Raw genomic sequence first — 23,965 nt, forward strand, 5'->3', positions numbered from 1 at the left:
AGATAGAGTGATGGACAAGATCAACAAGATCCTTTCTTTTTAAGAGTTTACATCCTAATTCTAAATAAGCAAACTGGTTTCCTCTCAGCTGGTGTGAGTCCCCCTAGAGTCAGTGATGAGACACAAGGCCTGTGTGTGGCCCCAGGAGCAGAGGAACATGGTATTTCCCTGTCTCACTGGCTGGTACTGTGTTGCTGACTAGTCCTCTTGCTTTACAAAAATACTGAATCCATGGAAAATTGTTATTTTTGGTATCATGTTTTCTTTTTTTGATAAAACTTAGAAGGGTTATTAGACTTAGGTGATCATAAGAGACGATCGTAGATATGATTTACTGCTGGTGAAATGATGATATATAACAATGGGAAATATGATTAAGTTGAGAAATTACACACAATCTTTTTAAGAACACAGCTGTTGTAGAAAATGAGGTATCTGTATTTGCTTTAGAGACAACACTGCCGTAATGTTTTTTTGTAAAGCATATAATTGTAATGTAGTAAAATGCTTATGTGAAAATAGGGATGTTGAATAATCTTACTAGGGAATCTTCAGGGTTTGTCAAATTGCTTTCTCTATTTAGAAAAATAAAATATCTCATATTGTGGTAGAAATGGCAGTACATCTGTAAGTTGTATATAATGTTTGAATAGACTGTGAGCTCCTTGATGGAAATCACACTATGATGTCTCATTATCTTCAAACAAAGCAAGAAAAATCCATTGATGACAATTCTGTTAGCCTTATTTGATGATTAAAATGCTTTTCAAAATTCTCATACTTTAGTAAGTATTTCTTAGCAAGAACATGTTAGTGTGTTATGACTGATAAATAGTAAATATTAATGTATATACTCTGTGTCTGTTTCTAAACTCTAACTTGATATGATTTTTTCTTTATAATCTGAGCTTTAATTACTCCCTTTTGGTCAATTATATATAGATGTATATCAAAAGATAGATAGTATATATTATTTATTTTTCATCTACTGGATCAGGGACTGGGTTATATTTCTATTTCAATGGACAGCACACTTCTTGCCACAGTAAGCTCATTAAATATTTTTTAAATGATTAAAAGTCTACATGAATTCTTCCTATACAATGTGATGGATTTTTATGTTTGTTATCCCATCAGTTTGCTGTATTGTCTTGAGAGGCTTCAAATGTTTGACTTAAAGGTGCATCTTACCACCTGTCACTACCAATTCTCATGCAGTTCTGACCTTTTACCATCTGTATCTTCTTCAGGAACATTTACAGCAAGATAAATGTTAAAACTCACAGTGCTTTTTGGCCAATCTTCTCCAGGATGTGTGTATATGAGTGTGTGTTTGTGAGTGTGTCTGTGTTTGTGTGTATGGTAATAATACTTGTAGAGAATTTTAAAATGATAGAAAGTAACAAACAAGGAAAGAATATTTACATTAATCATACTACCCTCATATAGCCACTATTAATATTTTGCTGTGCCTTTTCAATTGCTTTTCTATGATTGTGTGTTTGTATGTGTGGACAAATATCTATGCATAGTGCCTTGCACAAAGAAGGTGCTTTATAAATAAGTTGAATAAATGAATGTCTCAATATATGTAAAAATTTATATTTTAAAATTTAGGATAATATAATCTGTTTTATGTTTTATGTACTTACTTTGATTTTACTTAACCTAGAAAATTCTCAAGGTATTTTGTTACTTAAAAAATACAGTTTTCGATAACTTCAAAATCATGTGTATATATGTGCCTGTGTATATAGGTACATGTATTAGTCTTTTTGACCTTTTTCTCATATTAATATTATTTTGTATTTTTGCTGTAATAATGTTCTGATGTATATTTTTACTATCAACTTTTATCATGACTACTTAGTATGTGAATCCTAGAGGGGGGATTACTGGGACATAGAAGTATAAACTTAAAACAATTATCAATACTTTTAAGATTTTTATTATTTAAAAATGATATTTTTATTGAATTACAAAGGAGAGCTATTGATCTAGAAAATTTGGAAAGCAGAAAAATAAAGTGCAGAGAAAACTGGGAAGAAGCCATAATCCTGGCAGCTAAAGATGACCTCACTTAAGATTTTGATTTACATAATTTTAGTCTTTCACATTTCAATTATGTATTTTACCAAAAAGGATCATTTTGTTTTCTAAACTGCTGTTTTTTTCCACTAGTAGTGTATCATTAACATAGTCTTTCTCTGCCATTAATCTTCTATAATGTAATTTTACAGCCTATTATTAAAATGACACATCTGTACAATGCATTTAATTAACCCCCTCTTGGTGGACCTGTAATTTGTTTCCAATGTTTCATTATTATGAGGAGTTCTAGGATAAAAACCCTCGTGTTTGTCCCTTGGGCACACTCACCGTAATCGCATTAAGACAAATTCCTGGAAGCAGAATTGCTGGTTCAAAATTATATATGAATAATTTTTAAGGCTTTTGACATATATTTCCACATTGCCTTCCAAAGGTTGTACCAAGTGACATTCATCCCAAAAAGAGGTATGAAAGCGAAAGGAGATTGTACAGATATTTTCAGGTCATTCACCTTAAAATGAACCAAATCATGTTTTAGAAAACCGGTACCTGTTTACTCTTCTTTGAGAGGAGTAAGAAACTACCCATTTTAAGTGTTTATCAGCGGTCTTCTTGGCAGGGGAAGTATTCATAGGCCTGTTCTGAAACAGGAGAAACTGTGTATGGACTGGTTAGATGACTCTACCAAATGCTCATGGCAAGTGAGAGATAAGGTTTTTATCAGTTGCTGGGTCTCCTGATGATCTCTTTGATGAATCAGCATGCTTGTATATGTATATATGTTTATCTTCAGTTAGATATTGTTTTTCTGCCACTAACTGTTTCAAGAAAAGTCACTGTGTTTTCTTTTCAGTCCCTTCAGTGACTACACAAGAAGCGTGGTCGTGGGAACAGTACTTGACAGAACAGAAGGCGACAGCAGCACCCGTTGAACTGTTTTCCAAGGTGAACCACTAACAGTCTTATGTTTTGGCAAGGAATGAACACTTAAGAGAAGTAACTAAAAGGAGATCATTTGCCTACACAGAACATCCAACTTATTTGATTTGTAGGTTTCACTGGAAAATTACATAACAAAGCTAAGGGAAGCCTTAGTGATTCAGAGCCAGACTGGAGTGTGTCCTGGAGCTGGACTCCCTGGGTTTGAAACCTAGTGCCACTACCTTTCAGCTCTGTGACCTTGGGCAAGTCATTCAGTCTCTCTGTGCTTCAGTTTCCTCATCTTAAGGAAATTACCATACCTACCTCCCGGGGTTGTTGGAGGATGAAATCAGTTATACATGTAGAGGGCATTGGATGCAATGTATGTGCACATAATGAAAAATACGTGCTAGTTTTTCTTTGTATTAGCAGATATTACTTGCACAGGACAACCCACGGATCAGGTTCAAGGGATCTGTTTTGATGTGTTGCATGGAAGTGGTGGTTCAGGCAACATGTTGGAGGAGACAGTGAAACCCCTAAATTACATTCTACCTGACTAACAATGCCAAGAGCAGCAGTCTATATGGGCTTGCTTGACCAAGTGACTTTTGGCACGGGGTGCTTGTGACTTCACTGGGATCATCTTTACCCAGGGTACCAAATCTTCTGCTACCCTATCTATTCTTCTTGGTCTGTGTTTTCAATGTTTCAAGGGGATTTATATAAAAAATTGCATCAGATTTGCATCATTATATTGCATTTTAGCCAGAAGTGAGAAGCTAACGCTCCTTATTTGCTTTACTTTTCAGGACATTTTTGTTGAGTTACATCTAGTACTTTTTATTATGTAAAAGGACTAGCAATTTTTTTAAAGATTTGTATTTGTTTATTTTAGAGAGAGAGAGAGAGTGCAGCAGGGACGGGCAGAAGGAGAGGGAGAGAGAATCTCAAGCAGACTCCCCAATGAGCACAGAGCCCAACACAGGGCTCCATCTCATGACCTTGATATCATGACCCCAAGATCAGGACCCAAGCTGAAACCCAAGAATCAGATGCTCAACCGACTGAGCCATCCAGGTGCCCCAAAAGGGCTAACAATTTTAATCCTGGCCATGGAAATAGAATGGGGGAGATGTGAAGCAAATAGGGAAAGAAAGAGAAACCCAAGTGCTGGCAGCTCACGTTTAAGAAATACTAAATATTTCATACTCAGCCCAATCTTCACATCAGATGCCTTTATGGAGCTTTGGAAAACCCAGATGTATGGGTGTTCCTGAGACCTATTAACTTAGAACCTCAGCGGGTGGGGCCTGGTACCCTGGAGCTTGAGAACCTCCTCAGGCTTCTATGTGCAAGATGGAGGTCCAAGGTGGTAGTAGCTTGTAAGAACTGTGCAGTCCCTGCTCAGGCAGGAGTCAGGTCCCTGCTGACTCGTGATGAGACTGTCACGTGATGAGACTTAGAGTAAGCTCCCTAGGTAAGGGTCTCTTCTTCCTTCTCTTTCATGTTTCCTCACAATGTCTGTTCTTAGTGTGCTCATGATCAGTCAATGTTGAATGACTTCTGGGTAACCTCTTTTCATTCCTGAGCATGGAAGTTCCTTAAAGAGAGTTGGCTCTGACTGGGGCAATCCAGTGCAGCCTGTAGTTGCCCTTTCTCTCCGTCTCTGAGCCCATCTTGTGCCCATGCTGTGTGGTCACTGCAGGTCAGGAGGGTGGAGTGAGCAGGCCCCAGATCCAGCTAAGGCCTGTCAGGAGCTGTGAGCCCCAAGGGCAGATGTAGTTCAGCTGGGCCCGGGGTGTGAGGTTCAACCACAGGACACAGGCCAGGCTTGTGACTCAGTGGCTGGGCATGGATGGGATCTCTGTAGGGTCTCAAGGCAGCCAGCGACCACAAAAATGTAAGACTAGTCAGTGATTGAGGTCAGGACTTCCATGTAGCAAAATTGGCCATGAGTGATGCAGGGTCTTTAGGAATCAGACCCCTGTGTGTCCCTAGACCGGAGTCCTCTCTTCCCTCCATTGAGAATTGAACCACATGTTAGCGTGTTAGGCTGAAATGGACTCTTATTTCCGGAGCAAGGCAGGTTTCAGCTGTTGGCAGAGAGCTGTTAGGTTCTGGTCAGTGCCTGCATTCTTCCCTCAGCTCAGCCAGTGAGTGGATTAACACGGTTTCTCGGTTTCTCCTCTAGGACACTTCAAGGTCCATCAACTAGTGCAAGAACATCCGCAGAACAGAGAATTTCTCCCCCGGTTTTTCCCTCGTGACCTAGTATTAACTAAAAAAATCTCCAAGGGGGCAAATGTGAGATTCCTGTTCCTGAAATAAATCCCTATTTCAACATTGGGAATTGTGTAATAGTAGGTTATGGGTCATAGAACTTTCTCCCTTGACTTTATAGAGATCTGACAGGAGAGGTACTGCGAGCGCTAAGTGAGGGGACAGGTGGCATTGTAAAGGCAGGGTTGGGCTCCCTCTGGAGGGTGTAAGGAGAATCCGTGACTCTCTCCACAGAGGAGAGATGAGCAGTGAGCAAGGGACGCCGTCTTGGAGGATTTAGAAATGTGACTTTAAAATATGACTTTCTCAAGCTTGTGGACTCTAATTTTTGTCAACTCTGAAAGTGACAATAAAGTCTGAGCATGTGCAAAAGTGGACATGCCTGACCTGTTGGCATGCCTTTCTCTTCACTCAGAATTTAACAGTCAAGCTACTCACGTAATTGAGTAGCTTGACTATCTGTACAAAGCATCGTTTATACGGACTGAAACACTAGGGAGTTTATAACATGGTTGCTTAAAATCTTGCCGTCTACTGGGATGTAAGATATGCCTGAAAACATGACAGCAGTGTGAGGTAGAATGTTCATTGTCAGCGGAATGTACAAGTAATGAGTTTCCTAGGTTGTTCCGAGCAGAGGTGGTATCTCCTCCAACCCTGAATGAGGAGGAACAAGCTTACCATTTATTAGGTCTGATTTGTCCTGATGACTGAAGATGCTTGTATTCAAATACAGTGTTACTCTGACTGGACATTTATATTCTGAGATGAACTGACATGGTTTATAATTGAAAATAGCATTCAGTAGAATAAAAAAGGCAGGTAGTGCAGGCCAATCTTCCAAGAAAGATGATCAGATTGAACTTAGTTTTAGAGTGACATTGTGCTCTTGACTCTTACTGTCCATTTTAATTGTGTAAATATTGTAATAATGGTGTTCAGTTCAGCCAGCTAAGATGGAACTTCTCAGCTTTTGACACCGAAATGTTGAAAATAAAATGAAAACAGTTTGCATATCCTGATTGGAAAACTATTAAAAAGATATTGAGTATTGCTTTACTTTTACTATATCATTTCCATCATAATACTCAAGTTTTAGAAGGTGTACCAGTGACAGACACACAACTGAGCAGTTCTATCATGCAAATCAGACATGTATCCTACGAAGAAAATGTGTGTGTGTATATGTGTGTGTGTGTGTATATATATATATATATATATTTGTGTGTATACATTTTTAAAAGAGTATGCTTATTTTATTTGCACACAAGCTTTTTGCATATCTAAAGGCCGATTTTGAATTTCTTTTTGTACAAGACAAAGTAAAGTGTTTTATAATTTATGGTTTATTTTACCATCTGGGGTAGTGAGTGTACAAGGATATAAACATCTTCTGTTGACAGAGAATATAAAAACATTTTCTCTTCATTACTGGTGAAATGGGCCTATCTTGATTTGATTCAAACTTTAAAATATTTTTTCCTTTGGTTTTGAAATTGGTTCTAAAACTTTTCTCTCTTCTCTCTCCCCGCCAGTCATCTAACCATCCACTGTATCTCCCTGAAACATTCTTCCCACCTTGCTGCCCATCACAAGTTCAAATATGCCAGCCTGGAATCCAAGTCCCCATAGTCTAGTCCCATCTGTAGGTGCACATGAACACAGAGCTTCTTCCATGCCGGTCAGCCTGTTGCTGCCCTGCTTAACTATTCAGAGTCTATCCAAGTGTGAGGCCTTTGTGTCTCCTCTTGTTCTCTGAACTTCGTAGGCCCATGTCCCCCCAAGACCCTCCCCCTTCAGGAAGCTGTCCCAGCCTGTGCCATCTGACCTGTGGACTTGGCCGCTTCTGTCTGCCCAGCTCCTGCTGGTGGGAGTGAGGCTTGGGGGACAGTATAGGACCAGCGGGAGGGCAGGTGCTGTCCCTTGTGTTATCTGGCCACGAGCCAAAGGGACCTCCACCTGCACCTATCCCAGCATTCTGGGGGCAAGTCTGACCGAGGGAGCATAGCCTCACCCTAAACTGTCCTCGTCACACAAACCACACATCCCGGTTGTCCTTAGTCACTGGCCCAGAAAGCTGTGCTTTTTATGCCCAGCAGCTGATCCCGTCTCCCCAGCCAGTGGATGGCCGAGTAGATAGGCTAAATGCGTGCTTGGGCCCCTGCAGGTCAGGGACACTTGAATATTTTAAAGTGATTGGTATTTCAGAACAAGATGAAAGTCATCATGGAAAAGCTAAAATTCTTGGACTTCTCTGTGTGTCTTTTATAGTGTAGTATATAGTTGTAGTTTGAATTTTATATAGCAAGGCGGTTTTTCTTTTTCTTTTTCTTTCTCTTTTTCTTTTTCTCTCTTTCCTTTCTTTTCCTTTCCTTTTCTTTCCTTTGCTTTTCTTTTCTTTTTTTTCTTTTCTTTCTCTTTCTTTCTTTCTTTCTTTCTTTCTTTCTTTCTTTCTTTCTTTCTTTCTTTCTTTCTTTCTTTCTTTTTCTTTCCTTTCTTTCCTTTCTTTCCTTTCTTTCCTTTCTTTCTTTTCTTTCTTTTCTCTCATGTTTATAACAAATTACCATGAACTTAGTGGCTTAGAATAACACATATTTATTATCTTATAGTTCAGGAAGCCAGAAGTCTAAAATGAGTTAGCAGGGTTATGTTCCTTCTGTAGGCTGTAGGGGAGAATCTGTTTCCTGCCTTTTGTACCTTCTAAACGCTGCCTGCATTTCTTAGCTTGTGGGGCCATGTCACTCCAACCTCTGTTTCCATGGTCACATCTCCTTCTCTGGTCCTTTGGCCTCCCTCCTGCAAGGACACTTGTGATGACATAGGGCCCACCTGGATATCCAGGATAACCTCTCCATCTCGAGATGGTCCACTTAATCACATCTGGAAAATCCCTTTCACCATGTAACATACCATATTCACAGTTTCAGGGATTAGGATGTGGCTGTCTTTGGAAGCCACTGACCCACAGGTGCCATCTCCTTTCCATTGCTGTGCTGTCCCCGCCTCTGGCCTGAGTGGCTTCTCATGGCCGGCTCCCTCCCACCCTTCTCCTGTGACCTCTGCAGCACCCCTGTGGCAAAACAAGTAATGTACTAGGGCGCCTGGGTGGCTCCGTTGATTAAGCATTCGACTCTTGATTTCAGCTCAGGCTATGATCTCAGAGTTGTGAGAGATCCAGTCCCGTGTCAGGCTCTGTGCTTAGCACAGAGTCAGCTTTAGATTCTCTCTCTCTCCCTCTGCCCCTCCCCACTCGTTCTCTCTCTCTCTCAAATACATAAATAAATAATAAAATCTTTTTTTTAAGAAAGCAAGTGACGCATCATCCTTAGTAGCTCAACACATCAGTCCCTCCTTTCTCCGGCCAACATGCATAGCTGCTCCGCTTGGGAACCTCTGCTTCCCGAGAGTGCCCTTTCCCCTCTACCAAACTCACTTCTCCACCCCACAAGGTCAGGGGGGCCTAGGCTCCTCCTGCCTCCTATCTGCTCCTTAGTTTTGTCACTCGGCACCCAGTCCTCCCTCCCCTGAGGCGTATGCCATCTCCTCCCTACGGTTTCCACTCTTGTTACTTCATTGGATTGTGTGTGTGTGCACCTGTGGGAATGTGCGTGCTCACGTGCTGCCCTCCCCAAGCCTCCCCTTTGCTTCTGCCCCGGTCTCCTGCTCATCCTTGGATAGCCTTTGCCCGCGTGAGCCACCTAGTACCTCACCTGCCTCCACCTGGGGGCCTGCCCCTCCTTCCCAGGGCAGTCCACCTGCTTCCTGCCACACTTGCGTCAATCAGAACTAGACCTCTCCAGCACTGTGGAACTTTCAATCTCACTGTCTGATCCCATCCACTGTCCTTGCAGCCCTCTGTCTCCCTCATTCTCACAGTATCAGTTTTTCCTTTAATTCAGACTTGTGGTTGTTGAAGTTGTCCTTTTTCTTCCTTCTGGCTTCACATCTTCCCCTGGCCAGGCGAGGCCCCCTAGTTCCATCATTTCAGCCATTCTCTTGCCAGGATCTTCAATTGCCTTGTCCCCCTGTCCTCCTCTCCCCCAAAAATGCCTGCCAAAATCCCAGCTCTGGATGAATCACATGTGCCTTCTACCTTCCGTACCTAACTAAGCTGCCAAGCTCTGCTAGAGAAGCAGCACAAAGCCTCGCAGATTGGTGGCAATGTAGACTGACAGTCTTTGCTAAGAGGGCAGTGCCCGGCCATCCTTCTGGTTGTCTGAGTACTCCCTGCTTCCTGGGAAGGCACTTGTCTGAGGCCTCTGCCCTCGTTCCCAGCAAAAGGCATCACTCCCTTGATGGATGTGGTGCGACCTCCCTCCCGTCCCTGCCACAGACCTTCACTCACTCCTGCTCAGACCTCTTTCCCATGTTGCACCGGGAAAAGGACCCTCCTCATGCCCCTCGTTCCTCTGCCTGCGCTCTGGAGCCTTCCCGTTTCTGCTTTTCCAGGGAGAAATGATCAACGACCCATCAGTCATCTCATGTCCTGCTTGTAAGTTACCTGTGCTTCTCTTCCACACCGGTCTGGCCCATCTTTAAGAAAGTATACTGGCCCTTAGTCCTGCACTCCCTTTAATAGCTCATCTCCTTAGTCTGCTCTAGCTTCTTGAAATGTTGGCCTACGTTTTCTCTTTTCTTCATTTTCTAACCTTTTCCTCCTCCAACTCTGCATCCTAGCCTTTACTACCACCATGACCTGAAACTATGCCCACGGAAGTGCCCCCTCCCTGCAACCACCTACTCTAATTTCAAAGCCACACACGTCAGGCCTTGGTCTACACTCCCCCTGCTCCGGGACGCTGTCTGCTGTCCCGTGCGGCTTTTGCTTAGTCCTAGCCACTCCTTGCCAGGCACTCCCAAAAATCCGCTTCTCTGGGGCCCCCTTCTGCATGGCCCCTGGGGCATCTCGTCTACCCCCTTAACTCGAGTTCCGCCTAGACCCAGTGGAGCCTGGAACCCTCTAGACCTCCTCCCCTGGGTGGCCCACAGCCGTCTTACACTCAGCACGTGCAAACCCGACTCCCTTTCCCAGTCTGCCTTCGTGAGTCCGCGCATGGGCTCGTGGGCCCTGGGAGGGGCCCTCCACACTCGTTTCACGGTGGCCAGCTGCTGTTCCTGCTCTCTCTGCTTACGTGTGTCTGCTCAGGTTTGCCCCTTCATCTCCTTCTCTGTGCCCCTACTGCTGCTGCCTTCATGTAGGAGGAAGCCCCCATTTTATTTTCATAGCAGTTGTAACAAAAGTTTCTTAAATGATCTCTCTTTGTCCAGACCGGCCCCACCTTTAACCTTCCTGCACACTGTTGCTGGAATGATCTTTGTAAACTCTGATGCTGTTCATCATTTGTGTACGTAGCATGTCTGACTGCTTTTTCTGTCATTCTGTGTGATTACCCGTAGTGTGTTTTGTCTCTGGGTAGAGCTGTAATCTCTGTGAAGACTGACTGGGTTTCTTTCCTTTTTTTAAATTCCTCCCTGCTTCATGATTCTCTGAGAGAGGTGCACTTTGGAGCATCTTTTTATTGGTTTGGTGTTGGTACATGTGCTGCCTCAGCTTCTTTCCCTTCATTTTATAGAAGAAGGACTCTGTGAAGCATTTCTCTGGCTCTTAGTTTTTAACTGAAAGTGGACGATAATATCACTCGCTTCTTAGAGACTGTTGAGGAATTACATAAAATGTATATACAGTGTTTAGCCCGATACAGTGTCCGGCATGTAGTTCACTCTATTAGATGGAAGAATTCTTAAGATGACACTTCGCAGATTCTAGTCTTTTGCTGTCCCCGGAACCTGCCCTTCTTGACAGCATTTGTTCCGAGCTCTAGGCAGGACCCCGTCTTGCAGGACTGTGTCCTCATCGGGACCGGCCTCTGTTTGACCACAGCAAGGCTCTTGGCCGCTCCCCGTCAAGCGTGGCTTCCCAGCTGAGCTGTTCCATCTCAGGCTCCTGATCTCCTGAGCTCCTGAAAACCACTCACTATTGGAGCATCATCTGAAACCATAGTGTTGGCAGATACTGCTGTTGTACACCTTGCATGCTCGCTGTGATGCTGGTCCTCCTGCCTTCATGAGGGGAACAGAAATATTTCCTCAGTTGCTCTCCTCTGTCTCCGAAAACAAGGCAGAATCATTATGTCGACTTTGGCATTTCTGCTTTTCCTTCCCCTGCTTTCCTCAGCGACATCTTTATCTCAGACACTCCTTAACATGTTCTTGTATTGTACTCGGTCCCTCCGCCTCTCTTAAAATCTGTAGTAATCTCTCATGATTTGGGAAAGAAATACTTTGTGTCCTGAGAAGGAAATTTCAGCCATCTGTAGGATGATGTGGTGGGGGGGTTCTTTTGGAAAGGGCTGGGAGTAGTTGGGGAACAAAGACACCTTCCTAATTTAACCACCTAATTGCCCTAGATATGACAGCCTGTTCTCTCTGAGCCTTCCCTTAGTGAAGTCCAAGTGAAAGGAAGAGCTTACACTCTCTCTCTAAATTTAACTTCTGTACCCAGACCCGAATTATATTTTTAAAAATCTGTTTTTTTAAAATATGCCAGTACATGAAATAGAATCTGAAAAACCCATGTCTATGTTTTGTTTTTGATAAAGTCTGGATATGTGTTTAGCTTTGCAGGTGCAGAAAGATGCTGCCATGTAAATTCATATATTTTATAACCCCTGTAGAATGATTTCAGACAAGTAGGACCTTTCCAACCAAAACAGTTCAGTCACATGTCAAGTATTTTGTGCTTTGAACATGCTTCCAAATTACTTGATAATCACTGAGAATACTATCATAGTTCTAATACAGACCATTCTTAGATAATACTTTAAGTTATTAATCAGTAGCCACATGATGACCACGCATGACTTTTTTAGTAGTTTAAGAGAAAATGAAATACCTCATTATACTATGAATTCTGATATGTTTAGAATCAGATTATAGCCTAGGTCTGTATTTACTTAAAGTGTGGGCTTCTTTGTTTTCCTATTTGTTTTTGTCTTCTATGTGTATTTTCCTGCCCCCAGTTTTAAGATAACTTCATTGATATTTAAGAGTTCTCCCGGGAAAGAACATATTTTGTAAAAAAAAAAAAAAATACTGTGTGTATTATAGTCACGTATTTGATTGGGGCTTAAATCCCAAGGCATATTGGGCAGAGAAGGAAGTGTGTTTTAAAACTAGACTGTAGCTTTGAAGTCATTTAAGCTGATTAATGGCTGGGGCTCTGAAGAACAGAGAGAATTCTCATTCATGTTCATCTCTCATGTTCTCTAAAGCTGTAAGTTCTGGGGCAAAACTAAAGATACATCCTGATCTTGCAGCTTAGATATTTTTCCTATTCTTAGTATCCACTTCTCCGTAATGGTGGGATTCAAAGTACCAGAGGCCTGGGAAATAGTTTAGCACATCTGAAGTAGTGAGGCTGGACAGTCCAATCAGGGCTGCTTTTTCCTTATTGGGAGGGGCTTGGAGCCCCTGTAAGGGCTGCTTATCTGCAGTTCCAGCTGGAAGCTGAATGTCATGTTCCGAGATATTCAGAGGAAGAGAAATTAAAAGAAGAAAATAGCGGTATTCAGGATCAAGAGTAGACAGTTTCCACAGTTCTTTTCCTACAGTTGAAGCAAATTTATATTAGAAGTATCTTTGTCTTTTTACCCTATGAAGTTTTAACCGTTTAGGGAAAAAATATATGAGCTTATTGCTTTAGACACTACACTCAGAGATTTGTGGAGTCTACTCATGTTGGCCAGTGAATTATCAGACATCTTCAGAAGTTATTTTCAAAAGTTCTCTCTATGCAGTCCTTTGTTTTATACTGTGTGGGTTCTTTCTCTTTGTTCATGAAGATCTTTGTTGGTGTAAAGCTGCCTAAATCCAACAGTATTCCACCCACTCTGCTATGTGCTTTCTTTTTGTTTCTGAGACTGTAATTCAGTCAGTGGGTAGGTCAGGGTACCTGGATACACACACACACACACACACACACACACACACACACACACCCCACCTGGATACACACACACAGACACCACACACACACACACACACACACACACACACACACACCACCTGGATACACACACACAGACACCACACACACACACACACACACACACACACACACCCCACCTGGATACACACACACACAGACACCCCTTAGCCAAACTTCCTACTACCAATAAGGTCAGTAGTTCTGGGGAAATGAGAATTTTTGCATCTGAGATTATAGTAGAGTAGATTCACAAAAAAGCAGGAGGAATTGCATCCACTAGCTTATTTGAGAATACTTTTGTTGTGCCATGAATTCTGTGTTCTCTTTCTGTAGAATGCTTCTTGGTGTAATCTTGGCAACAGTTTGGGATACAGAATTAACCTATGAAAAATGTTCAAAATAACAAGGAAGTAGTCTCTAAAATGAGAGTTTAAAAATATACAATCAGCGATCCTTCACTGCTGTCTTAACTGAAGCCTTGCAGCAAGTTATGTTTAATTATGTAGGTGACGATTTTTCCCCATTAGCCTAACAAATAGATGGCAAAAATAGGCATCAGTTTGAAAAAGCAGGATTTGAAGCATGCCTTGTTGCGTGGCCTGTATATCCATGATGAACAGCTGCAGGAACTGCTCGTGCCTGCTTATTGAAGACTCCTAAATATGTTGTGTAGTCAGGGTATTGATTAATGACAGATTCCCTTGAAGGACAGCCATGTGGTTCTTAATCTTTTTTTAGGTATTAGACCCTTTTGAACATCTAATGAAAGCTATTGGTAATCTCCTTAGAGAAGTGCTTATATCCATTCGCACACAAATTTTAAAATTTAGGAGGTTTCTAGAATCCCAGAAGACATCATAGATGCCACTTCTGCTCTACCATCAAAACCATGGACCTTATCTCTGCCCCACCATTAAAAACAACTACATTAAGGTGTAGTTTAGGCAAGAATAGAAAAAAATGTGTATACATCGTGATCGTATGCTATGTGTGAGTGCGTGTGTGTATATATGTATTTATATCTCTATGTATTCAAGGTCTCCATTTTCTCTGTGATTGAAACAAGAGAAAGCCAGGAGGGATTCTAATATTCTAATATTCCTGGGAGTTTCCATTGTTAGCTCAGGTGAAAATCATAAAGCTCCCAGAGGAGAAAGCAAGGAAAAAGTTTCTTAACCTCTCATAGCTTGCCAGTATTTGCAGTGTATAGACTTTGAAGATGAAAGATTCATTGCAAGGTACTGTACCTGGGGGGATGTTGAAGCTGTAGTAATGCACTAGAAATTTGGAATTGAAAAGTAGGTACAAAAATGTCATTGTTCATGAACTGTCTATAGAGTCCTTGAAGGTATCAGTCGGTATTGATAACATTATAAAAGTAAAAATTAACACATTATGGAAAATCTGGGTATTTCTTCCAAGGCTGGAACCTGGGTATGTTTAAAATTCCCTGCCTTTTTCGTTCTCTGCATCCAGCCAGTCCTCAGGTACTACCTGTCTTGCCTCCTCCATAGGTCCTGAATCTGCCCCTCCTGCCTGGTTTTGCATGGTCACGTTCCTCTTCGTCACTTGTCCAGGCTTCTGCCATGTTCTGGAATGGAATGTAACTTTGTAGTGAAGCACACAGACCAGGGTTTGAATTTACATTCCAATTTTTTACTGACTAGCTGTGCAAGTGTGATATGTGTAAATGTCTCTGAGCCTAGATGCGACGTGGGGATTATAGAGTTCCAATACAGGGGATTTTAAGGCTTCAATGAGCTGAGTTAGATACCTATACATGGCACATGGCAAATTCTCAATTATTGGTAGATATTAAAAACCTCTTTAACTATCTTTCCTATTTCTAGTCTTGCTATTTTTTAAATTAATTCCCTACACTGCCACCAGTAAGATCTTTATAGAAGGCAAGAATGTTTTCTTCTCCCCTCTGCTTAAAAGCTTTTGCTAGGGCTTCATCAAAGAAGAATAAACTGAAAGGTCCTTAACAAGACCTTATACAAAGCTTCCTGTGACCTGTGTCCTGTCTTCTTCCCTAGCATCGTCATCACTTAATTGTACATGTATGCTGATTTTTTAGCTAACTACAATGCTATTTAAAAATTCTAACAAGACAGAAGAGTATAAAAATAAAAAGCTTTTTACCCTGAATAGCCAGAGAAATGTTTAAAAAGAAAAGCAAAGCTGGCGGCATCACAATTCTGGACTTCCAGCTCTATTACAAAGCTGTCATCATCAAGACAGTATGGCACTGGCACAAAAACAGACACATCGATCAATGAAACAGAATCGAGAGCCCAGAAATGGACCCTCAACTCTATGGTCAACTCATCTTTGACAAAGCAGGAAAGAATGTCCAATGGAAAAAAGACAGTTTCTTCGACAAATGGTGTTGGGAAAATTGGACAGCCACATGCAGAAGAATGAAACTGGACCATTTCCTTACACCACACACAAAAATAGACTCCAAATGGTTGAAAGACCTCAATGTGAAACAGGAGTCCATCAACATCCTAAAGGAGCACACAGACAGCAACCTCTTCGACCTCAGCCACAGCAACTTCTTCCTAGAAACGTCGCCAAAGGCAAGGGAAGCAAGGGCAAAAATGAACTATTGGGACTTCATCAAGATAAAAAGCTTTTGCACAGCAAAGGAAACAGTCCACAAAACCAAAAGACAACCGACAGAATGGGAGAAGATATTTGCAAATGACATATCAGATAAAGGGCTAGTATCCAAAATCTCTAAAGAACTTATGAAACTCAACACCCAAAGAACAAATGATCCAATCAAGAAATGGGCAGAAGACATGAACAGACATTTTTCCAAAGAAGACATCCAAATGGCCAACAGACACATGAAAAAGTGCTCAACATCGCTCGGCATCAGGGAAATCCAAATCAAAACCTCAATGAGATATGACCTCACACCAGTCAGAATGGCTAAAATTAACAAGTCAGGAAACAATGGATGTTGGTGAGGATGCGGAGAAAAGGGAGCCCACTTACGCTATTGGTGGGAATGCAAGCTGGTGCAGCCACTCTGGAAAACAGTGTGGAGGTTCCTCAAACAGTTGAAAATAGAGCTACCATACGATCCAGCAATTGCACTACTGGGTATTTACCCCAAAGACACAAATGTAGGGATCCGAAGGGGTACGTGCACCCCAATGTTTATAGCAGCAATGTCCACAATAGCCAAAATATGGAAAGAGCCAAGATGTCCAGATGAATGGATAGAGTGGTATATATCTACAATGGAATATTATGCAGCCATCAAAAGGAATGAGATCTTACCATTTGCAAGACGTGGATGGAACTGGAGGGTGTTACGCTGAGCGAAATAAGTCAATCAGAGAAAGACATGTATCCTATGACCTCACTGATATGAGGAATTCTTAATCTCGGAAACAAACTGAGGGTTGCTGGAGTCGGGGTGGGGTGGGAGGGATGGGGTGGCTGGGTGATAGACGTGGGGGAGGGTATGTGCTATGGTGAGCGCTGTGAATTGTGTGAGACTGTTGAATTGCAGACTTGTGCCTCTGAAAAAAATAAAACATTATATGTTAAATAAAAGCCAACATATTATTTATTATGATATGTATGATGATTAACATAACATAATAAAATAAAAAAATGTAAAATAAAAAAACCCATAACATAATAAAAAAAATAAAAGGCTTTTTCTGTTGTTCCCCTCTCTAGGTGAATCACTCAAAATAATTTGACATATATATGTCCATGTCTGTATATATTTATGTAGATATGTGAATAATGCTTATATAAATATGTTTTAATCATCTAGTGCTTGCTTTATATTTATCAGTATGTCATGGCTATCATGACACCTCAGCAGATTGAGGTCTATGTCTTGCTTTTTTTTTTTAAGATTTTATTTTTAACTCATCTCTACACCCAACATGGGGCTCGAACTTATAACCCGATATCAAGAATCGCCTGCTACACCTACTGAGCCAGCCAGGTGTCTCAGTCTTGCTTTTGCAATAGCTGCATTGTATTTCATTGTATTGTGTCTGTTTTCTCTCCATCTAAAAATATTTTTACATTTGATGTTGTGGTGGGCATGGAACTATTTTCCTCAAATGGATAGTCATGTGCATGTGTCCTGATGACATTTATCTTTATTCTCCTGACTCAAAATGCCACGGTACTTTATTCTATATTAAATTCTCATATGACATTTCGGGATCATTTAATGGTCAGATAGCACATATTCAGACCACCAACTTTAATTTTTCTTTATTTTATCATGTTATGTTAGTCACCATACAGTACATCACTAGTTTTTGATGTAGTGTTCCATGATTCATTGTTTGCGTATAACATGCAGTGCTCCATGCAGTATGTGCCCTCCTTAATGCAGTATTTGAATGATTTTTTTTAATGCTATCAATAACATAGTTTTTTTTTTTTTTTTTTTTTTGCCCCCACTGAGTAAAGAAAATCATAAGTGTTGACCAAGAGTTAAATTCTCTTTGCTCAAGCTGTCTATATCCCAGTTTGCCTACATAAGACTTCTTGTGATCTCACCTGTCACATTTAAAATTGTGACATTTCAGCTTAGGAGATACACATTAAGACAGTTTGAGATTTTGAAGTTGTTGCTGAGATAAACCAGAGAAGAAGACCACTGGACTCATGGTGGTGGTCTTTGGTGTTATAAGAAATCTTGTTTCATCATCTGCATATAAAATTTGTATGAATGTCTTTCCCTTTGACAACGATCATGTGAAGGTTTGCGAACCAGTGGCCTGTCGTCCTGGACCTGTCCTTTGCATGGCATGCTAGAAGTATGTTGCTTCAGTGGCTTTGATTCCCTTGCATGCCTAATTTCTCCCATTTCTCTTGATACTGAATTAAGATCAGGAAAATATTGTTGCCTGCCAGCTCTTGCCTGTGAATAAAATAGAACGCCTGTGGGCATGCAGATAGAATCTTCCATTTAGAGAATTGACACTGCTCAGTAACACATATCTAGCTACTGCTCTGCTGGTGCTGATGGCCACCAACCTTCTGCAGTCTCTGCAGTGTGACTCAAAAATAATCAGTACAGGCATAACCTCTCTGTTCTTGTAATGAGGTTCTCAGTGATAAACAGAGTAAAGTGTCCAGAATTTCTCACATATATCTACCAAGAGTCCAAGAGCTGTTTACATGGTACATTTGTAACTTTGGAGCAGAGATCTACTGGCACACACACATGATGAGTGCCTTATGCATTGTACTTCATAAAGGAATTTTGCTGTTAGCCTGTCTGCTTTTCTCTAGGCATGATGTTTTGTTTTGTTTGGGTTTTTTTTGGTTTTTGTTTTTCTAATGCTCGGGCTCATTTTATTTTTTAGTAATAGTATGTAATTTGTACTTGCTTTTGCTATGAGGTATAGAACTTTGAATAATTCTTCTCTGTCATTAGTGACAAAATACATTGTTTTGCAAATGCCTGGGAAAAGAAAATGAAGCAAAACAGCTTAACTTCTGTACCCAAGGCACTTGGCACATCCTTGGAAATGCCCTTAAGACCTTCCATGGCCTTGAGCCAGATTTTGTTTTGCTTGTTCTGTTTCCACATCTGTCCTCTAATGTGGAACGAACAGTTGGCCAGCTTTCAGAAGATTTGGGCCCTTAGTTACGATCTGCTACCAAACACGTTGTGTGACCTTGAGAAAGTCTCTTCACCTCTCTGGGTTTGAGTTTATTTATCTCTAAAAGTTGTTTTTCAGGTCTACAGACCTTATGATTTTTTATGACTGAATCTGACAGACTATTGTTTGCTTTTGTGTATGATTTCAGTTCCCTTTTGTCACCATAAAATATAATTTTATAGCATGGCTATCAATTATGTTCGTAAAATATATGATTTTTAGGAAGGAAAAAGATTAAATCTGCTATGAATAAACCCTTAAGCAGAAAAGAGACCGATGAAAGACAATGCTATTTCTCACTAAAAGCTGCCTTTCAGATTGTTAAAATGAATGTTTTGTTCTGTATTTGAAACCCTCCGAAGAAGCTGTGGCTGTTTTAGCCATGTAGTATTCCTTGCAGTGTTACCTAAAGCTCCCAGATTTCACTTGAGAAACCCTCTGAAAATGCTGACAAGAATAACGTTGATCGGGCGCCTGGGTGGCTCAGTTGTTAAGTGTCTGCCTTGGGCTCAGGTCATGATCCCAGGGTCCTGGGATCGAGCCCCGCATCGGGCTCTCTGCTCGGCGGGAAGCCTGCTTCTCCCTCTCTCACTCCCCCTGCTTGTGTTCCCTCTCTCACTGTGTCTCTGTCAAATAAATAAAATCTTAAAAAAAAAAAAAAAGAATAACGTTGATCATCCTAACTCCCGGCTGTGAATTGTTGTCCTGTCTTGAAGTTATCATTCATATGTGTGAAAAGAGGGCATGGTCTGTTCCATATAATACTGACTGGTTCCTCCCTATCCCCAATTTTCTTTCAGTTTTGTGAAAACATGAGAAATGTCCTCTCAGTTTTTACAGCTTCTTAAATTTCCTTCCAGCATTATTGATCTATTCCCTGTGGTCTCTCCTTCCCCTTTGTTTTCAGTGTTGGGTGTACGTGCATGCATGTGTGTGCAGTGCTTTTGAAGTTAACCAAGAGATTTCAAAGCAGTGAACAGGAGGCAGTCACATAAAACCTGTTATATACAGTCTGCTGGGAACAGAGTAGATGTGAGAAGAAGGATTGGGGGAATTAAACACACACATGACATTTACTTTTGCAGAAATAAAATAGTTCTGAGAAATCATTCATTCTTGCCATTTCATTTTTGGATTTTGTCATCCTTTAAGTTTTTCCTTGGAAGCTTCTAAAATGATCTGTGAATGTTCTTAACGGCATTTTACAAGCCAATTCATAAAGATTTAAAAACAAGTTCATGTTCATATAAAAAGGGCACACACTCAACTGTCAAAGAAGGGTGAGTGAACTGTGGTACTTACACAGAGTGGGGTCTGATGCAGCTGTGACCAAGATTGTGCGCAATCACTGTGACCTGACATGGAGTGGTTCCAGGGGAGATTAGGACACATGCAAAAAAGCATATATAGTATGCTACCTTTTGTGTGAAAAGGAAGGGAAAAATAAGGCAAAACATAAATATAGCTGTTTATTTTTACAAAAAGAAACGCAGGAAGGATAGATCAGAAAACAGTGAGGTTGGTTACCTCTAAAGAGGTGGAATGGGGTGGAGAGGATATGGGAAGGAGAGACATTTCTTTGAGAACCTTTTTGTATAACTTGAACTTTTGGAAGGATATTAACATTCTACATATTAAATAAAAATAAGAACTGAAGGCACATTTAAATCAATGAACCCACCGTATTTCAAATGAATACCTTAACTTCACTAAAGAGAGAGAAAAACATGTATCCAAGTAGGATATAAACACAGTTTTCAACTGTATACCCCATTCATGGATGGCAGAGCAGGGAGGGAGAATTGCAAACAAATCCAGAAATCTGTCTGTAGATTTATTATAGTAGTGTGGATAAAATAGTCCCAAAACTATAATAGATATGCTATAGGATTTAGTATATGAGTAAATGTGTTGACCTGGTTAGAGGAGAAAGACAAAAATCGATGGGAAAAGGCAGAAGGAAACCTTTGGGGATGGGTTGAAATTAGACGTATCTGTATGAACTTAGGATTTGTAAAATATACATAAGTATGCACATATGTACAACTGTGTAAATGTTTATGTATGTATGTATATGTGTGTTTTGTCTGTAACTATATAGTGAAAGAATTGGACAACACTGTGACTGTGTGATCAAAATCAACATCACCAGTGAGGGGATGCATGAACATCATGCGACTCCAGAGGTGATATCCTGAGGACACATCATCACCCATGGAGTATATCAGCAGAGAATGCATAACCTGAATCTAATCGTGGGGAAACATCAGACACATCCAGAATGATGAGCTTTCTATTTAAAAAAATGGGGGAGGGAAAAGACTTTTTTTTTTTTAAGATGTTGATGTTATAAAAGATAAATAGTATGGAAAAGGTTCCAGATTAAGGTAGACTAAAGAGACATATCAACTAAATTTAATATTTGACCCCACCCTGAATCCCATTGCGGAGGGGGAAAATGTTATAAAGAGCCTTGTTGGATAAATTGGAAACATTGGAATATGAATGGGAGATTAGTTAAAAGTTTATAAATGTTAAATTTGCATAAGTTGGTAACTGAACTGTTGTTACATAAAAGAATGTTCTCATTCTCAGGGAAAGTACACTGTCTGCTCTTAAGGGAAAATCATTTAGTATTTAAGGGAAAAGGACCCTCAAATGATTCAGAAACAGTCCTATGTACATGTCGATGTATATGTTTATCTATATCTGTGTACAGATAGGAGAGAGAGAGAACAAACAGAAATGATAAAACAAATGAGGTTTCTACTGTTGTTAACAATAAAGGAGTCCAGGAAAAGGCTGTGCATGTTCTTTGTATCATTTTGTTCTTGCAACTTCTCTTTTAAGTTTGACATTATATCCAAATGAAAAGATTTTTTTCAAAAGAATAAAAATAAACACTAATATGCTAACCAGTAATAAAGAGTAATAAAATTCGTGATTAAAAAGCAGCTCTTGTTCTAATAGAACTATATTTTAATCACTTTCTATTAGTATACTTATAATTTATTTGCAATTAATAATTGACTAGAAATGCTGAATCTGCTCAAAACAGCTCAAAAGTAATAATAATATAGCAGGGCTGTGGGAAACAAGACTAGTATTAAAGAAAATATGAATGGGAACACATTAGAAAGTCTATTACAAAGTAGATTCCGTTTACAGTAGCAATAAACATTAAAAGGTATACAGAAATAAATATAAAGCATTCCTAAATATCTTCTCCCATTCTGTCGGTTGCCTTTTAGTTTTGCTGTTTCTTTTGCTCTGCAAAAGCTTTTTATCTTGATGAAATCCCGATAGTTCATTTTTGCCCTTGCTTCCCTTGCCTTTGGCGGCGTTTCTAGGAAGAGGTTGCTGCGGCTGAGGTCGAAGAGGTTGCTGCCTGTGTGCTCCTTTAGGATTTTGATGGACTCCTGTTTCACATTGAGGTCTTTCAACCATTTGGAGTCTATTTTTGTGTGTGGTGTAAGGAAATGGTCCAGTTTGATTCTTCTGCATGTGGCTGTCCAATTTTCCCAACACCATTTGTTGAACAGACTGTCTTTTTTCCATTAGACATTCTTTCCTGCTTTGTCAAAGATGAGTTGACCATAGAGTTGAGGGTCCATTTCTGGGCTCTCGATTCTGTTCCATTGATCGATGTGTCTGTTTTTGTGCCAGTACCATACTGTCTTGATGATGACAGCTTTGTAATAGAGCTGGAAGTCTGGAATTGTGATGCCGCCAGCTTTGCTTTTCTTTTTCAACATTCCTCTGGCTATTCGGGGTCTCTTCTGGTTCCATACAAATTTTAGGATTATTTGTTCCATTTCTTTGAAAAAAGTGGATGGCATTTTGATGGGGATTGCATTGAATGTGTAGATTGCTCCTAGGTAGCACTGACATCTTCACAATGTTCTTCCAATCCATGAGCATGGAACGTTTTTCCATTTCTTTGTGTCTTCTTCAATTTCTTTCATGAGTATTTTATAGTTTTCTGAGTACAGATCCTTTGCCTCTTTGGTTAGATTTATTCCTAGGTATCTTATGGTTTTGGGTGCAATTGTAAATGGGATTGACTTCTTAAATTCTGTCTCTTCTGTCTTGGTGGTGGTGTATAGGAATGCCACTGATTTCTGTGCATTGATTTTATATCCTGCCACTTGACTGAATTCCTGTATGAGTTCTAGCAGTCTTGGGGTGGAGTCTTTTGGGTTTTCCACATAAAGTATCATATCATCTGCAAACAGTGAGAGTTTGACTTCCTCTTGGCCAATTTGGATGCCTTTTATTTCTTTTTGTTGTCTGATTGCTGTGGCTGGGACTTCTAATATTATGTTGAATAGCAGTGGTGATAGTGGATGCCATCCCTGCCACATTTCTGACCTTCGGGGGAAAGCTCTTGGGTTTTCCCCATTGAGAATGATATTCGCTGTAGGTTTTTCATAGATGGCTTTTATGGTATTGAGGTATGTACCCTCTATGCGTATACTCTGAAGAGTTTTGATCAAAGTATCCAAAATCTATAAAAAACATATCGAACTCAACACCCAAAGAACAAATAATCCAATCAAGAAATGGGCAGAAGACATGAACAGACATTTTTCCAGAGAAGATATCCAAGTGGCCAGCAGACACATGAAAAAGTGCTCAACATCGCTCGGCATCAGGGAAATCCAAATCCAAACCTCAATGAGATACCACCTCACCCGTCAGAATGGCTAAAATCAACAAGTCAGGAAACGACAGATGTTGGCGGGGATGTGGAGAAAGGGGAACCCTCCTACGCTGTTGGTGGGAATGCAAGCTGGTGCAGCCACTCTGGAAAACAGTATGGAGGTTCCTCAAACAGTTGAAAATAGAGCTACCATACGATCCAGCAATTGCACTACTGGGTATTTACCACAAAGATACAAATGTAGGGATCTGAAGGGGTACGTGCACCCTGATGTTTATAGCAGCAATGTCCACAATAGCCAAAATATGGAAAGAGCCAAGATGTCCATCGACAGATGAATGGATAAAGAAGATGTGGTTTATATATACATACAATGGAATATTATGCAGCCATCAA

General features: G+C 40.5%; 1 protein-coding gene across 6 annotated transcripts in view; it reads left to right on the forward strand.

Annotated features, from left to right (window-relative positions):
- The window catches only part of L3MBTL4 (L3MBTL histone methyl-lysine binding protein 4), a 501,743-nt gene that overhangs the window by 146,473 nt on the left and 331,305 nt on the right, over positions 1-23,965 (forward strand). For all 6 annotated transcript variants that reach the window (XM_027577144.1, XM_027577148.1, XM_027577147.2 and 3 more), the window contains exon 5: positions 2,906-2,997. In XM_027577144.1, coding sequence (XP_027432945.1) covers positions 2,906-2,997 — 92 coding nt within the window. The remainder of the gene's footprint in view (positions 1-2,905; positions 2,998-23,965) is intronic.

Source organism: Zalophus californianus, chromosome 14 (genome assembly GCF_009762305.2).
Source record: "Zalophus californianus isolate mZalCal1 chromosome 14, mZalCal1.pri.v2, whole genome shotgun sequence".
Classification (NCBI taxonomy): Eukaryota; Metazoa; Chordata; class Mammalia; order Carnivora; family Otariidae; genus Zalophus; species Zalophus californianus.